Below are 18,524 nucleotides of genomic sequence, written 5' to 3' on the forward strand. Positions count from 1 at the left end.
CAACCGGTTTGTATGCTTCGTGTGCTGCATATTGCAAGTTAATGCACACACTTCCGTCTATACCCGGTATGTGCCTCATGTGGTCGCAGAGTTGAATTGTTGCACATGCAACCGTGCGACCTGCCGGTTTTGGAAGCTTTTTTAAGTCTGGAATCGCTTTGGAAGACGCCAGGAGACATTGCACCCAGGATTGTATTGTCCAACGACCTGTAACTGAGCAACTTTAGAAGTTGCATTCGTAGAAACAATGAAAATCAAATACAAAGGGAACGCATGCCATAACAGATTCCGCGCATAATGCCCGGCCGCCTCAAAAAGCCGCATCCCATGGCGCTTGCCTAACTCCAGCGGTATCCATGGCGCTGCGATCGAGAACAGTGACTATTCATCCATCCATCCACAAGGCATGCGGAGACTAGCGGATTCTTTCCTCTCCGCAGACGCAACCGTAATGCCTCAGCTGGACCCGACAGCTAGGGTGCATGGTGAAATGACGCGAAGTATTCGCGTTAATGTTTCTCCAAACCAAACCCCACAGCGCGTTGTCCTCTCTAGCAGTACATCGTAATTCCTTGGAGTACGGCCAGTGGCTTATGAGGAACCGTAGGCAGCTTAAAGTATCATTATCGACAGGTGTCTGAACCTAAAACAACAAAGTATTTGCCCTGCACGGGGTGCGCAGGAGAAACGTCACGGTGGGCGGTGGGGTGTCAAGCATTCTGCTGAGTTCCGCTCCTACATTTGGCCCATATAAGCTAATCATTCAGCAAAATTTAAAATTGTTCACGCATTTTCTTATTTCTCATAATGCGGCTGTAAAACCGCCGGACGCACACGACGAAGAGCTTACCAGCACAGTCGCTTGCCGTTGCCGGACATCAGGCCTCTAGAAATGATGCCGTGTTCCTGTTCGTATTTCCTCAAGCACACATCTTCCGCATCTGATGTTGCTTTTTGATTGCACTCCAAGCCTGAAAACGAAGAGTATGATATATTTGGGTACTCATAATACAAAGCATGAGTCCGCCTTTGATAACTTGCCTAGGGAATATCCCCTGAATATCCCCTGTTCCCAGCTTGACCTGTTCCACATAGATATATCAGTGGTAAAAACCGGTGGCGAATCAAACCGCTCATATTTTGCTGTCCTCGTTAATTGCCTGGAGCCTTATCCACAGCGCCACCGAAACGTTAACAACGAGAAAAATAACGCAATTAGATGACGTTGCATCACGTTGCGTGTACCAGTCGGCGTCCTGCTGGGGTTTAGAGTTAGGCAGACGGCGCTAGTTTTTGGGCAGTCTCCCCACGGCTGGGTATACATTGAGACATCGCTTGCGTTGTGAAAGGCAGGATGAACGTATCGTTGACATCGTGCAACTCTCACCGAACGTGCCAGTCGGGGCATCCGTGCACAATTGGCATTCGCCGGGCGGTCATGGAAGTGCCGGTAAGTATACCCTTCGAGCATGTTTACGGAATCTTAACCATGCTACCAGCACAAACAGCTCTCGTGGTCACCTGAGAGGAAGGAAACGAACAAAGGGAGGAAGAGGGGGAGTTGGTGATAGTTCATGTCGCTAGAATGCAGCGCTGAGACGGGACGAAGGGTTGTTAAAACAAGGAGACAAACGTATCTGCAAACTCTCAACTGACAGGAATTTATTTGCGCAGACAAATTTAAACAATAAAGAAGGAAAATAGGTGGCGCACTAGCTACACAAAATTCTATGCCCCTAGTGTGGTCCAGTGGGCCCGCAAGGTCATCCCCACACTCCACGTTTAGAAACTCTTTTTCTAGGTCAGTCAGCGCAAGGGACGGGGCACTCATACAATGTGTCCCTTTTCTGTGAATACAGAAGGCTTCAATTATCTCGCGTACAGTCTTATCAGAGTTCTTGCACAAAACAGATGTTATATCGAAACATGGTATGCACTCGCAGTCCCTACAGTGCAGGCCAAGGTGGCCTGATGGGGTGCGGCGTATAGTCGATGCATGTTCCATAAGTCGGACGTTCAAGCACCGCCCCGACTGACCAATATAACACGCACCACAATCTAGAGGAATAGAATATATGGTGCCTAAGTCGCAGGCAACACTAGGCATACTAGGGCATACTAGGGGCATAGAAGGGGCAACACTAGGGGCATAGAATTTTGTGTAGCTAGTGCGCTTGATTGTTTAAATTTGTCTGCGCAAATAAATTCCTGTCAGTTGAGAGTTTGCAGATACGTTTGTCTCCTTGTTTTAACAGCCCTTCGTCCCGTCTCAGTGCTGCATTGTAGCGACACGAAGGAAACGAAGCTGTGTACATCTACACCGGTAAATCACCTTTCAGTGATTGTGTTGTTACGTTATGTTGCACTCGCGTTTAGTTAGCGTTTAACACGCTTATCGCTCGTGTGCAGGTTTTGAAGCAGTTTTTTTTTTTCTTTTTTTTCTGTGGTAGACAAAAGGTCTAAGGCCTGGCAATGTATAGGCCTGTTGCTCTGGGCCAGGTGGCGCGGGTGAGCAGCAACATCAGGGCCCCAAATCATGCAACACTCCCCAGTTTAGCAGACGACGCGGCACTTTCAAGTACACAGTTTCGAGTTGTTCGCGCTTTTCAAGAAGCACCGCTTTTTCTGTTGATTTCCTACAGGTTTTGTAGCTTCCTTGGCACCATACCGTTTGACACACCATGCAAAACCCGCTGATGGAACTCCTTACTGTTGGGATCCGCGGCCGTTTGGGCCCGAAATGGCGCTGTGCAAACTTCACTGCAACAGCCCTATTGGCAAAACATGATTGAAATACAAAGGGGTCTTTTCGGGAAACGGGCGCGTAAAATTCAGTGTTTTTTCTTGAATTATGTCTAAACGTTTGCCTGTTTCAGCGGTTACGTATAGGAGACAAAATATAATGGTAGATAAAATATAATATGAATGATAAAATGAAAGAGCATTAAAATATTGAAATAAATGATACCAAATGTAGCAGTGGGGACACCTACAACCAGCGAAATCACGTGTCGAATTTGGAACAAAATTCCACAAGAGAGCATATTCGCCACTTTCTCTATCACAGAGCGTTCGACCTGCGCACCAAAATTTGCGATTGTCCTGCTGGCCTGGATGCATACTAAAGGATGCATACTAAAAATTTCGCAAGAATATCTTCTAAAACTGTGGAGATATCGCTTCCAAAAACGGCACAAAGTGAAACACTCGAATTCAAGGTCGATTTTCTCGATTTTTTTTTTTTTGCATAAAAGTATTCGGTAGAAACCGTTCGATTACTGTTTATCACCATGTATGATGAACTTCTAAATATTAAAAAAAAAACATGGAGGTCAATGGGACCTGCCTGCATGACCTGACGTGAAATCGGCCTGGGGGAACACTCATCTGAATATTTCGGGGAACGAAATTCGAAGGAAATTTCGAACCATTTGTAGCAGCAGGCGTTGATTTTTGACCACTTCAAACACAGACCTTGTCAGATCGTATCTATGCGACATAATTCAAGTCTCAATAACAAATTACAAACAGAGGCATATTAACACGATAAAAATGACGGCGCTTGTATGTAGAAGATTGTGTACATGTGAATGAAAGAGTGTCACCAATTATTCGAGTAACTGCAGAAATCCTAGAATAGGTGCAGAGAGACTCTAATGCGAAATACTTATGCCTCTTATTGGGATCTCGAATAATGTGGAAATCACCTGCGAGCTTTCATTTTACTGCAAGATATTTTGGCGATTTAACGGATGTGTCCTTAATATCTTGCAATCCGAACTGTATGGTAGCGTTGATAAATGTGCTCTTATTTAATTCTGTTGTTTATGAGGTACTGTGCGATATTATGTACACTGCAGCCCACGAGAGTGAGAATGGACGGGCATCATACCCAGATTGGTTTTATCATGGCAATCCTTGTCCCTCAAATTCAATTGAACAAGTCCTTGTATGTTCAAGTGACTCATCCACTACAGTGTCCTACCGGTTCATCAGTAATTTGTGCTCCTGGTAGAGTACTGTTACGTGCTGTAAAAATACTTTGTCGAATCGGCAAGGGAACAGCATGTTTAGGTAGATTGTTCAGATTAATGTGTGTCTGTTGTATCTAATTTGTCATCTGGGCAATGCATTTCGATTCAAGCATATCAAATGGAACACTGTTATTCTGCATTGCACATGTTTTCACCAAGATCACCTGCAAGATCCGCACGCGCATGTTGTGAAAATGCAGTAGATTAAGAAAACAACTTGTCTGGTCGGAAATGCACCAACAGGCCTTATAGGTGCCAAAAGTATTGGTGCTGTACATGATCTTTGTGTACGTTGAGTCAATAAAGATTTACTGAATTTGCTTTCCACACAGCACAGGTGAGTGAAGTGTGGTGAATGGAGGCATAGCGTTTATTTGAAATAGCGTATGCTGACTGAAGCCAATATAGGGCTGAGCGCATAGCACTGGGGACGTAAAGGAGGCGTGGAGGCGCATATAAGCCGTGGCGGTTAAACCCTGTGGCGGATATATCCGGTCACGAAGTAAGCGTTATCAATTTGGAAAATAACGGCGCTTATTTATCCGCCATAGTGTTTAGAGTGGACAGCGGCGGGGCACAGAAGCTGCTTAACACACTTTTCTCACATCTAATAATATCTATGCACTTGCAAAAGAGGGAAATAAAGGGAACTGAACTGAATTAGTCCTTTGTGGAGTAATGCAAGACAGCGCAATTAATCACAGTCATCACATGAATGTATCCTCTATTTTTAAACATCCGGAAACGATAACACAATTTATAACATAAATTGCTTATAATATAATATTATTTATAAATATCAATTGCCCAATTCTGCGGTGTAAAATGAGAACTGAAACCACGCCACTCTCGTGCTCAAAACCTGCGACGGGTGTGCACGTCAGAAGGTCACGTGTTAATTTAGAACGAATAAGCTGATTTAACTAAATGCTGATCTGTTGACCTAATAGGCCGCATTCCGGCCCAGATAAGCAGGCCAGCTCCCGTGGCATTGCGGGTACTATGTTGGCATTCCATGCCGGAACAGGGAGGTGGCGGTTCGAATCCGAATGCGGGCTGTCCTGTCTAGGTGTTTAACCGCGGGTTTAAATAAATACAAATAATATACACATAAACTAAACTAAAACATATACTAAAGATACACTACAACAACAAAAACTAAAAATATATAAAACATATACTAAAACATAAAACTAAACTACACAAATAAACTGAGAAATTTCAGGGAATTAGTCGTGCAATGTTGTGTCGCAAACGATGTCAGTTATCTTAGATGCGACTTGTATATTTTATTATGTATATTGGGTCATTGCAGCAATTTAAATAACCCACCATCAAGGGATACGCCTGGTCGGCCAGCGTTGCAGCGCGACAATAGCGAAAAAAAAAATATTTGCGGTGCTTCTATTTGGTAGAGGTAAGATCTGGAATGTCCATGCAGTCTGATTTACGGAATATGGTCAGGGTGTTTTTTGTCATGGTCAGAGTGGTACACTTGGATACATCGTCTAGGTATCCGGAACGCTGTCTTTTTTTCTTCTCATGTTCTCACGTGTTTACTGAGGGCTTTTGAGTGGAATAATAGTCCCACATTCTGGGTGTTACGAGAGGTTAATTCCCGAGTTAAGTACTAACTGAGATAACTATTTCATAAATTGTTGAATATTACGTAAAGAGTGAAGACGATGCTGCTCTGAATTCGGCGCAAAGTACCTGTCGTTGTTGCCAGCCTTGAGTGTCACGTTGTTGAAAATGGTGGTATGTATGCCCTTAGGCTGGTCACACAACCAGCTTTATTGAGATAAATATTACAGAATAAAGGAATTAAAAGTTGGTTAATTTTTTCCGATTAATATTGGGACGGTAATGGCAGCAGGGGCAGCAGTGCTTGTGAAATACGGCGACTGAATTTAGAAACACGACAGTTGACACAAGCCATGTAACATGTTTTATGCCCCTGGCATTCTTTTTGTTATTTGATACTCACAGACTGGCTTCGATGTCCCACAGTCAGCGTTGATGTCCTTGAAGAACCGTTGAAGAAGAACCGCCTCATCGCATCCTCGTCTTGCGAGTAGTTCCGGAACACAAGTCTTGCTGTATTCCATAACGCTAGAGGAGATAAGACCTATAAGTAATCTCCGAAATTACTGGGACATTCTGACGCCATCCCGTAACATCCCTTGATTGAGTCACGCAGAATAAGCAGCAATGTGAACTGCGCAGGAGAGATGGAAGAGTTTTTCCGGGAACTCGAATCGGCAAGCTGCGTCAAACGTAAATCCAGATAATTCAGAAACAGTCAATTTGCGTGAGAAATAACGTGTCGCCCTTACTGGCCGACTTTTTCTGACAGAATAATACACCCCTCCCCCCTCCCCACCGCTGCCCTGTTCATACAGCGGACCTACATCAGTAGCCGTGTTTACATAAACTCTACAGAGCGGCTCCAGTTGACTGCCGAACCGAGTTGAAATGGACCCGACACTGCTTACATGTAGTCGCTCAAATGGGAGACCATCGCAGCGAATGCATTTTCCAGTTCCTCTTTCTGGACCCACTTGTGCTGACCGATGGCTGTCTCGGTAGCAGCGACAGGATGGACTAGGTCGCACAGTTCGCTCGATCACAATTCGGCCCGAGCGCGTTTACGTGCACTTCGCTGGTATCGTCCAACGACTGAACCCACACCGGCTGTCGAGTTCACGCTACTCGACTCTGCGCGGGTTCAACTCGACTCAACATCGTTTAGATGAGCGAATTTAACTCGACGCCTGGACCCGCTTATGTAAAGTTCCCACTAATCTGTATGCTGCCAATATGGAGGAGAAGCAAGCAGAAGAGAAAGGAGGAGGACGAGCAGACTACAGTCTATGAACTCAGCCTGCAGAATCCTTCATTCTGACCTTCCTGCAAATTGGCATGCAATCACCGAGTACGTTAGCACACTCGCTAGTCAGCTAGTTCGTCCCCTTGCCAGAGCGACACCGGAGGTTCAGATGTCCTCAGCATTCATTTCTCCAAGAATACTGTACGTTGCGCAGACTACCACCTCACCCTCTTCTACTGAGTTTCCGTTTGTGTATTTGTATTTCCACAAGTACCGGCGACGAAAAAACGAATAAGGTAAAGGGAGCAAAGGAGACATTCATAGGAGAATCGTCGTCAGCTGTACTCTTACCCGAATTTTCATTCACTGAAGCAGTCCAGAGTGCTATGGATTATACCTGTTCGGGTTCACAAACCAGTTTCCAGGTGTGTACCAACGAAACAACGTCAGCGATCTTCATCAATTTCCTTTGGCATATCTCGGGTACACGAATTAAAACACCAGCAAACGCTGCACTGATAACGCAGCTCACTTCCGCACTCGCCATAGTACAACAATAGACACCCCTGTTAGCGCACCTCCCCACCTGGATCCGCCACTGTCGTGCGGCAAGCGTGGGTCGCCACAGCCCGAGTGACAGCCCTGATTTTATTATCTCACACTTTTCTCAGTCACCCATCCATTCAAACACGAGGAGGGAGGCATCTAGTGCAACTCATGGGAAATAGCTGAGGCGGATTTCCTCTAGTAGAGAGTGGAGAAGCAGTCACCTTGACAGCCTTGATCCACATTGATTATCACAACATGTTGTGGCCGTTCGGAACGCACATGAAAAATCGCTTACCAACAATGCAGTTGGGAGGCAGTTTTATCCTGTTGGTAATTGCTGTAGCAGGTACTCTTTGCACTGTCTAGTAATCCTTGAGGGCAAACGGTACCTGAAAGCGAAATATATGGTTTTCTTTCTTCGATGTTTTCGCCGCCAGGAAACTGCACAATCGATGCGGAATGGTATAACAACAGAAGACTACCAATGCGCAGTCTTTTAAAGTAGCCGAATTAGTTTATTTATCTACTTACTAACTGTGTGGCTCGAAGTGCCTTGGAACACAGGCAACAGTACAGCAAACCAACAAGGAAATAAATAGCACGGGAATACAGCAGCACAACAATGTCATGGATTAGTAACATTACAATAAAAAAAACGGACAACCGTTTTATATAATGTATGATTTACAACTGAGACGTATCGGTGAAGGTAAACGATTAGATAGCCTAATGGAACGTGGAAAGGAGTTTCTATGGGAAAATGGGCGGTTCGAATTTGTCAGCGGCAACAGCAGCTTTGTGATTAAATTCATTTCCGCCAATACTCCATGATCCAGTACCCAGCAAAACCTCAACGAAAGGCCTGATTATTTTACTGGCTAGACATTGGGCTCTCAGAACCAGAAAGTTTCTCTGGGTCTGTAAATTGCATATTGCTTTGAGCCAGCTTAGAGAGTAAATGTAAATAACAGTGGAGTTGCAAATGATGTTGCAAGACATAATTTAATGCTATGATCAACCCCATAGACTTCAGCACTGAACATTGACATGATACCTTCTAAGCGATGTGATCGCAGACATGTCTCAGTTACCATCGCACATCTCACCCCTTGTGTTCTTGAACCGTCTGCGTAACGTGCTAACGGTTCGCTGAATGTCTGACTTAAAGGCGGAAACTTCTGTTACAGCACGGCAAATTTGAGCGTCGTGCTTACTGCATTTTGACATATTAAATGGCATGCCATATATAACACTGTCATCACGTCCACTGGATCAATTTTATTTCTCTGCAGAATTCCGGTTATAATGCAGAGAACTCCACACGTGTGTGGAGTTCTCTGCAGCTGGTGGGCTCCCGACTGAGGTTGTCTGTGAACGTGAAACGGCTCGGCACTTCCTCCGTTTGCGTGCTCACATTCCCCGCCACCCACTCCTCAGGAAAATTCGATACTACCCTGAAAGCGACTTTTATCGACTAGCGCAGAGGACACGCCAGACTCTCACTGGCTTCATAACTGAGGACACTATACCGCCGGAAGCGCCCTGGTCGCTACCGGTACCACCCACTTTTTGTACGCCTTCCAAACCTTCTGGAAAGAAGATATCAGGTCCCCCCTCAAGTCCTCCGAGCCCATTTTCATGCTCTGGTAGACAAGAAGTTTTCTACGTTTACGGCAGCATATACCGAATGCGCATACCGAAACAACAAGTCCGCCTCAGCATTCGTCATACCATCCGAAGGCGTAGTGCACGGAAGACGCCTTTCACATCCAACCTCCTGCACAGCTTCGGAACTCTACGCCATCCTTTCCTTTCTACAACACATCGCTGATTTTACACCGCGGGAATGGGCAGTCTTCACAGATTCCAAATCTGCACTTGAAAATTGAAGCAATTGAAAATTCCGGCATACGAGGCCCGTCCGCACCCCTAGTCACAGATGCGTTAATGGCTTACCACACCATCTACGCAGCAGGCCACAGGCTAGTTCTCCAGTGGGTTCCAGCCAATTGTGGTGTCATGGGGAATGAGCAGGCCGATAGCGCCGCAGAAGCAGCACTCTCGTATCGGAAACGGACCAGTGTTGTTCTGCTGAGTGGAGACCTCCGTTCAATTCTGCGACGCCTAGTGACACCCCTGGCTTGCCGCCAATGGACAACCGACATTCTTCCCCCCTCTATGTTGAGCAGAGTTGATCCAACGGTCGCATTGCGCATGCCACGAAACACCTCTCGTCAAGATGCTGCATTAATCCACCGAATGCGCCTCGATGTGGCCTTTACAGCTCAGTGGCGTTACCGCTTGAGACAAGTTGACTCTCCTATCTGCTGCCACTGCGGTGTTCTGGAGGATCTGGAGCATATTCTTCTTCACTGCCCCCACTACCAACCTTCCCGAACCACACTCTCCGAGTCTCTTCGTCAGCTGGACTCTCGCCCCTTCTCCCTATCTAAATTGCTTGGTCCCTGGCCTAATCCAGCCCAGGAACGCTCTGCGCTCAAAGCTCTTCTGACATTTCTGGGCACCATCGGACTTTGATCGTTATTGTGAAGGGGCTCGTTATTTTATTCCCCACAGTCCCACCGGCAATGGGGTAGAGTACCGCCTGTGGCGATGAACCTCCCCACTCTCCAAAGCAAGAAATAAAGTTGTTGTTGTTCTTCCACACGTGCTCACCCGGTACACAGGAATTCTCTTCGATGTTCTCGCAAGGAGTCCCAATGATTATCCCATCGGTTTTACGTGCAAGGACTGAAACACCACAAGATGAACGTGTTGCAGAGGTTTCATCGTCAGATGTAGTGTGTTTGTTGGGGATTTAGGTAAGTTATTGTAACACAAAACAGACTGCGGCATACCAGTCTAAAATATCATCTATGTCATCAACATTCGTGAAGAGTCCTCGAGAATACGCGAGCTGAATAACTCGGAGCGCCGCCAGAGGGGAACGTCGCTGCGGCTCCGGGAATCATGGGACACGTTTTTTCGCTCGCGAGGGTGATGTCTGCTATGCCGGGCGCTGACATCTGACACGGCTGACACCGACACACTGACGAGGCGGGTACGTCTGCCAATTCCTTGTCATAAATTCTCTTGCACAGTTAGCGGCACCGTATAGTCCATTTACTCTCGTTAACGCTTACTCCCCTACACTACATAGGTGTTGTTTACGTGCGTCACTGCTCAAGACACCAGGCGTTCATAAACGTGATCAATGCATGCAGGCAAGGCTCTTTCTCTAAATGTTTTCTTATATTACTTCGCAGATGCTGCCTGTCGTTGCTATAGCAGCTTCAAGGCCATGTATCGAATCTACTGAAAATTGAAATGCATTGGACGCCAGCGTTATTTGGTGACATACCCCTTGACGTGATGGATCGTGAAATGGGCTTTTTACGTGTGATTAAGTTCGTGGAGAAGTCCACGTGTGCTGAAACGCCTCACAGCATTTCGTAGTAACACTGGCAGTGCATATTAAGCGTTGTCACTGTGCACGATATCACAAAAGGTGCAGAATAACAATGATATTGTAGAAACCGAAACTGGCCGTCCCGTCAATTTTTTTACATAAAATTTTCACTCTCGCTGCGTTCGGTCACGGAAACAACCGACAGTCGGGTTTGTTGTCGACAGAGTCTCGATGACTGAATCACAAACACCGGTTGGTTTGACGAATCTGTTTCTTTGTATAGCCTGATACCACAAAAGGTGTACAAATGTAATACAAACAATTGCCACGATATGCAGGAGCCGAGAGAAAGAGGGATTGGTTCTGATTCGTTTATGCTACCATCCCCTGCCTTACTGAGTATAGTGCGAGTTTTAAACACGTTTACATGGACTCGTGTCCTTCAGGATTGAAATGTGAAAATGTGATATAAAGCAGGGTTTTGTGTGCATTCATGATTCCAGGTTCACGATGCAATTTGAGGTGCCAAAAGGGCCTTGGACAAAACAGTTGGGGAACTTCCCTGCTGCCTTCAATGAAGCGAAAATTTTGTTTCACCAAGAGCAGGCTGGTGCATCCAAGCATGGCAAGGAGGGATACAGGATGTACAAAGGTGACAAGGTGACAAATGTGCTTCTTCATTATGGCCAGGACTTCGTTGTTGTAAAGGCGACAGTGGAGTCATCTTTTACACTGCGAAAACTGAGGCGAACAGTTACGAGAATTGGCGATGATGGAAACGTGACAGGAGGCTACTGCATATGCCACGCAGGAACTGATGGTACGTGTAAGCATGTATGTGCACTGCTGTTGTTTCTACTTGATGTGATCAGGCAGGACCTGAAGTATGTGCAAGATGTGGCGTCCTGCACTGAAAAGCCACGAAAGTGGGGGGTTCCAACCGCACGTGCCATAAAGCAGTCTGCTCCAGTGGAACGTTTCGAGGAACTAGTGTTTGTGAAGCATGTGCCACTAAAGCCTTCAAACAACCAGAACTGTAGTAGACACACATCTGTAAGTGCTACTGTTTCATCCGCAGCATTGCACACCCTCCACAGGGACCTTATGGAGCATTCCCTTTCTCCGATGCTTGCTGCAGTTTTGGAAGAGACTAACATACAACCAGTACCACGACGTAAACAGCCTGATACAGAGACTAATGAACCGGATGAGCCACCAGTGAGGCTACCTGTTGCTGCTCTCTGGATTGGAGCAACAAGAACAAGGTGTTCAAGGACTCTTACCGTTGAAGATGCTCAAGAACTTGAGTGTAAAACACGAAATCAGTCTCGAAGCTCTCTGTGGCACAGTGAAAGGCATGGCTGAATCACTGCTTCAAGGTTTGGTGCCATTGTGAGGCGGAAGTCTGCAGTAACGGAAAAATTTGCATGTGATGTACTAGCAGGTTCTGGGGGACGCCCCACGGCCATTACTGGGAGTAAAAATGAAAAAGCAGCATTACAGAGGTACACTGAGAAAACTGGGAACTGCGTGTATAGTGTTGGTCTCTGCGTAAATCCTGGTGTTCCCTTCCTGGGTGCCTCCCCTGATGGAGTGGTGCTTGACAAGACTACAAATGAGTTTGGTCTAATTGAGGTAAAGACTTTAGCAAAAGCTATGCACCTGCAGGTGGAGAACATTGCTGACGCCATAGAACACGCACCATATCTCAGAAATGGTAAACTAAAGGAGACGCATAAATACTTTCATCAAGTGCAAGGGCAGCTTGCCATTACTGGGTTGAAGTGGTGCGACTTCGTTGTGGACAACGGACACGACTGCATAGTGCAAAGAATAGACTTTGATGAACGAATGTGGACATTTGAAATGTTGCCACGACTGGCCGCATTTTTTTATGCACACGCAGAGAATGCCCCTGCTTCTCACTCTCAGCTCCAACACCATAGGCTATAGATAGAGCTTAAAGTTATGTTTAAATCATATTCTCCCTCATTTTAGCCCCCCAGTAGACAGACGCAGTTATCGGGAAGAAGCTTTAACCCAATATTTACCCCCCCCCTCCCCACTGTCTGTAAAAAGCTAAAAGTTCCAATTTTGTGCAACGAAATCTAGCAGTAAGCACAAAACTTCTGGTGCAGGTATATAGTCTGAACAGACCTCAACCTTTATATATATTCAGGAGCACCTTTGCTTCAAGATGTGTGCAATAGAGCCGTATAAGGCCCATTTTTTACCCCTAACCTTCACGCTGTGTGAGTTTTTCTTTCTTTTTTTAAACTGAGGTTACAGTAATCTGACCATGTAAATGCGAAGCCTATTATTTACACCCCAAGTTTGAAAACTGTACCTCCTGGAAACTTCTGACCCTAGCTGTTAATATACCTAAACATGGCCCAGCAGACCATGGCATTTATTTTTTCCCAACATGTAGCCTTGGAACACACAACTTTATTTACAGTTCAAGTGAGACATCCTGCAAGTTGTTTTGCATCATCTTTAACAGGAAAAATTACTCAAGACCGTAATGCATGCATTTCACAAAAGAGGATTTATTTGCATATTAACAGTACGTTTACATGACTTCCTTACTGCTGTCAGTTGCTTTTCAACAGCATAACCGTGCACCGAGAATCGTCACAAAAAACCACGTCCCGATATGACAGCTGCAGGCCGAGATATTAGACCCGGAAACCCATCGAGCGACAAAGCAATATCGCTGGATGGGGTTCAAACAACCACTGGACGATTGAAAAACGCCAAATACTGTAATATGGCAAATGTGTGCATGGAACGCACGCATCATTTGATGTTTGATGTTTGGTCGATCAATAATGGACTTGTATGTATGTTCCAAAAATGAATCGAACATCAGTTATTTTAAGCTGCAGCTTCAAATAACTGATGAAACACATATCAGCCCTCCTAAAATCAATATAAAATTTTTACATGTAAAAATTTTATATTCATTTTTGGAGGGCTGATTTGTATTCCTGCACGTTCTTACTTGTTTGAAGGTTTCAGGGACTTATAACTGGTCGACAAAGGATGACTCCTATGTGACCGTAGGTGACCCTGTATGACTCCTGCATGGTCTACATATAGGACCCGTGTAACTCCTACATCCTCAATCTAGGAACTTATGGGTCCTGCATGGTCCTACATGACTCCTGCATGGGCTCGTTTAGGATCCCATAATGGCCTACACAGGAGTTATATAGGTTCCTAAATAACCAATAAGGATCCTGTAGCATCCTATATAATTTTACACAAGACCAATATGAATTACTTATAGGTTTTTCCAGTAGGGTATCATCGTAATCCTACGAAAACAACCGTGCCGTCCTAAGCACCCTAACTTAGTTAAGGCGGAGATTTGGGCAAGTTGGTATATAACTACGTAGAAAACAGCGCAGAGACGGGACACGAAGAACGGTGCGGAAAAAAGCACTCGAACACCGTACCGGTCACCAAGCTTCTTGAGGTTATGGGAGACCACACGAATGTACGTCATAACCATGTACCTCACGCGCCGCCCCTCCTCAGCCTGCATCTCTCCGGGACTCCCCTTCCTCTCCCTCAACAAAGACAGACACTTTTAAGAACCCACTGGGGATACCCAGCCTCCCGGATCCGCTCACACTGGCGATTGTACGCCTTCACAACCTTATGACAACACCACTTCTGCAAAGCCGCACCCAGGCAGGACTTCACAATGCCACGCTTCGCTTTAAGCTCAAGAGCTTGACGGCCAAGGTGAATGGCCAGGAACGGAGGCCTATGTGTGGTGTCAAACATGTGAAAGGGTTTATTCCTTGTAGAGTAGGAGTAGTGTATCCTCTCTCTCTCTCATGTGGCAGAGTTTATATAGGGCAACTTGGGAGGTGTGCCAATGTTAGGCTGATGGAGCATGCGGCATCAATGAGTGGCACTCCGCGGGGACACCTCGCTGTACATTGTAGTAGATGTGTGTGTACACCGGACTTTCGGAAGACTGGTATCTTGGCACTGTCGCGTAATGCGCTGACGCGAGAGGTTATTGAGGTATACATGATAAGTAAGTCGGGTGAAAAGTGGGTAAGCCAGCCTTCCGTGACGTTGTCAGTGCGGGAGATAGTATCTCGATGATAGTGGATGACAGCCGCTTATCGCTGTGTAGTTGAACTTGTTCGATGTTTCTGGTAGGGGGCGGGAGGTGTTTTCTGGATGGTCTTCTTTCTTTTCGTTCTGTTGCTATTAAACTGAGTTGAGAGTGGCGCGTGTGAGTGTCTCCTCTTTTGTCCGTGTGTGTTGCACCATCATGCATCAGTATTACCAACTAGCCCAACCATTGTTGTTGTTAGTATTTGTAACACAGATTTAGCTGACTACTGCAGTGCACGACAGCAGCTGTGGTTCGTCGTTTATGGTTTTGCTTTTTCTTCCTCCCTTTAACAGATCCTGTACCGATAACGCACGTGCCAAGAGGAATTGGAGTAGAGTTACACCTACCAAACATTCCTGAGTGTTGCCAGACGACAAACGCACCACGTACGTAAGACGCGTTATGACACACAGACCGACTAGTGGCATGGCCGACTGGGTAGGGGCGCCGCTCGTTCCTGATCGACAGACGTCCGTAAGGTTATCAGGTGGTGTATTCGAATCCTCTGGTCGATGGAGTCTGTGGTTTCCGCTGGTTTGGGGGGCAGAATTCTCAGACGAATGTTGGCACAAAATTCTCCCCCCCCCCCTAAAAATTTTGTGAGGTTACGTAATATTTCGTCAAAGGGCATAAAAATGTATGGGATCGGTCACGTCACTTCCCCTATGGAGCATGACACACCCCCAGGCACAAAATTCTGGGTAAACCATTGATGTTGTTACTTCACTTCTCCGGAAATGACTTCCGGCACTGTACTAAAGCTAGCATGCAATTGCTCCAAAAGGTGTTTCGTGTCATGTCAACGGACATATCTGCGAGAAGATAAATGTAGGAGCTTCCTGGTTGGTCGGTAGCGTAGTATTGCTAAGCGAGCTGTCTGTTAAGTGTGGCGAAGGGCATGTTGCAGGGCGGCGCGTCCATGGCTGACCTTACAAGGAAATGTGCCAATATTTGCCTTAAAGCGTCTAAGGAAAGCACCCAGTGAGAACGCACAGCCGGTACCATGACTCAAACCTCGGTGAGATTCCAGTTTCGGCGTGTAAAACCTTTAGTCTTTTCCACATAGCCAGGGGAACTCGAGGTGTCAGTGAGACAAGAAAAGAGAGAAAGAACATGACACGTATTTGTTCCAGTCTCACAGTGAATAATTCTTGTGATTTCTGTGTTTTAATCCCATGACGTATGGGTTGCAGCAAGTAAGTACTGAGAGACGGGTCAATATGTTTGTTACCTGTTACCAATTTCATTTTGTGTCCGCACATGTTGGCCGATATGGTTCACTTACATTACAGCGTTTTTTTTTTTTTGCGTTGGTGTTTGGAGAAATGGGCAGAGGACAAACCAAACTGTACAACATAGGGCTGGTTTTGGTAGCAAGCAGGATGAAAAAGTGCCTGCATAGTTTTTAGTGTTTCTAGAGTGTGCGAATGAATCTAACATTCGCATTTTGGAAATTTCATGATGAGGCAAGATGGCGACACTTGCATGCGCTTCCGTTTCCTACCAGCTCCCGTGGCACAGTGGTTATGGTGGCCGCTTTCCACGCCGAGACTGGGAGGCGACACGGGTTCGAATCCTGTCACCGGCTCTGCTGTCTGATGTTTTCCCTGGGTTTTCCGAGTACTTTCCAGACGAATGTCGGCACAGTTCCCACTGAAGTTGGCCCAGGACGCATACTAACCCCCTGTCCTCTCTCCATCTGTCCACGTCTGTACGCCGCTCATAGCCACAGTAGCTTCGCGGCGTTAACACGGAATTAAAAAAAGCTTCCATTTGCCCACATCGATTGCACTGCTCGCAGTTATGGGATACCATGTGGACAAATGGCTGGCACACCCCGACTGCCCCATGCGCATGCTTTCCACTAACGGATAAGATACACAAAAAATAAATGAATTAAAGCGAAAAAAATGCGGCGCAAAAGGCCGCACACGAAGAACATTCATTGTTCAGATCAGTGTTGCGGATTCAACGAGTCAAATCGGATTTAAATCAAATCTATGTTTTTCGGAACACCGCAAATAAAATCCAAAATCAAGTCCGGACTTAAACTTGAGGCAACAAATCAAATGAGTTTAAATCCGGATTTGTTTTTGGTGCGCCAAGTCAAATCCGGTTTTAAATCCGGATTTATCAAATCCGTCAACGAATCCGGGGCGAAAGTTCCCGAAACAACTGTAGCATGCATCTGAACATGTCTGAGTTATACAATTAGTGCAAGCATTCGCGGGATAAGACCCGTGACATGGTACAAACACCTATAAACGTCACCTGCAGCGGAGAGTATGAACAGCCAACAGAGGGACGTAACGACAGAGCGACAGAGTAACGTTTGTCAAATACGCCGACTGGACGCATATGATAAAGCCACCTGTCGAGAATTATGCTACGTTAAATGCGATGGCTGCGTGCCGCACATCGCAGTTGTGCTATAGCAAACTCAATAGAACATCCGCCCAACACGCGCAAGCATAGTCTTATTCTCTCAGGTTCTTGTTTAGAAAGACCAGCCGCTCCAATGGAGCTGGATGCAGTCTGTTTCTTTTCGCGGTCTTGATCAGGTTGGCTGCAGAGAACACTCTTTCAACTGCTCCAGAACTTGCACGTACTGCAAATACATGTTTCGCTAACTTCCGAAAGCAGCAGGTAGCGGGCTGCTGTGGACATCCAATAGTCGAGAGGGGAAACATCATCATCTACTGTACACTCGCTTAAATAGAGGACTATTTCGTCGTTCGTTCTTGCGGTACAGGTTCTGCGGTGTCATCAAGTTGACCATAAGCAAGCCACTATGAAAAAAGTCTACCAACATTCACATTCCTATTCCTGGACACAATGACCTCCTACGACTGGTTGTGATGTGCACATTTCAGGACTTACTTTAGCAATCTCTGGGACACCAGAACGCGACATCAGTCGCAATTCAGAACCAACAAAACAGACAAAATGCGTGTATGGTAGTCCTTTTGCCTGACCTCAGCGACCGAGTGGTGCGTTTCTTTTTTTTTTTCAATCCGTTCCATTTCTAAGAACTGATGCATCGCGAGGACGGTGGGACACATGTTTCGTGACTCGGCGCTCGCGCTAGCTTCCAAAACGGGTTGGACATCTCATTCCGACGACGAATAAACCCATACGTTTTCGGCCTGGTACATTTTGGTGGCAGCGGTGGGATTCGTCTTAGTGACATGACGGCTGAAAACTCGTCAGTACTGCAGCAACTTCTCTTACCCGACACATGTTCCGGAGATGGGGACTTCGATTCCTGGGAGAAGCTCTTTTCCGCCTGTGCTGCAGCTAATTCTTGGACCGACGAGCAATTTACTACTCCTCCCCACTCGCCTTCGAGGACGTGCTCAACGGATGTATGACCATCTCACACCGGCGGAGAAAGAATCCTACGTGAAGCTCCGCGATGCACTGTCTGCTAGATGTTCTCCATCGGCCATGCGCATACTCCAGCAGCGAACTTCCGCTCCCGCACCCACCGACCTGACGAATATCTGGATACATATGCGTACGATTTATTCGACACCTACGACAAAGCTTATCCTGGTTCCT

At 46.2% G+C, this 18,524-nt stretch overlaps 1 protein-coding gene across 1 annotated transcript in view; it reads right to left on the bottom strand.

Annotated features, from left to right (window-relative positions):
- LOC135374011 (uncharacterized) overlaps window positions 1-18,524 on the bottom strand; it is a 135,803-nt gene that overhangs the window by 42,783 nt on the left and 74,496 nt on the right. Inside the window, exons 12-14 of the mRNA XM_064607032.1 lie at window positions 7,709-7,802; window positions 6,022-6,146; window positions 851-971 (exon numbers count right to left, since the gene is read on the bottom strand). Of these exons, the coding sequence (XP_064463102.1) occupies window positions 851-971; window positions 6,022-6,146; window positions 7,709-7,802 (340 nt within the window). The remainder of the gene's footprint in view (window positions 1-850; window positions 972-6,021; window positions 6,147-7,708; window positions 7,803-18,524) is intronic.

This window comes from Ornithodoros turicata, chromosome 1, assembly GCF_037126465.1.
Source record: "Ornithodoros turicata isolate Travis chromosome 1, ASM3712646v1, whole genome shotgun sequence".
NCBI lineage: Eukaryota > Metazoa > Arthropoda > Arachnida > Ixodida > Argasidae > Ornithodoros > Ornithodoros turicata.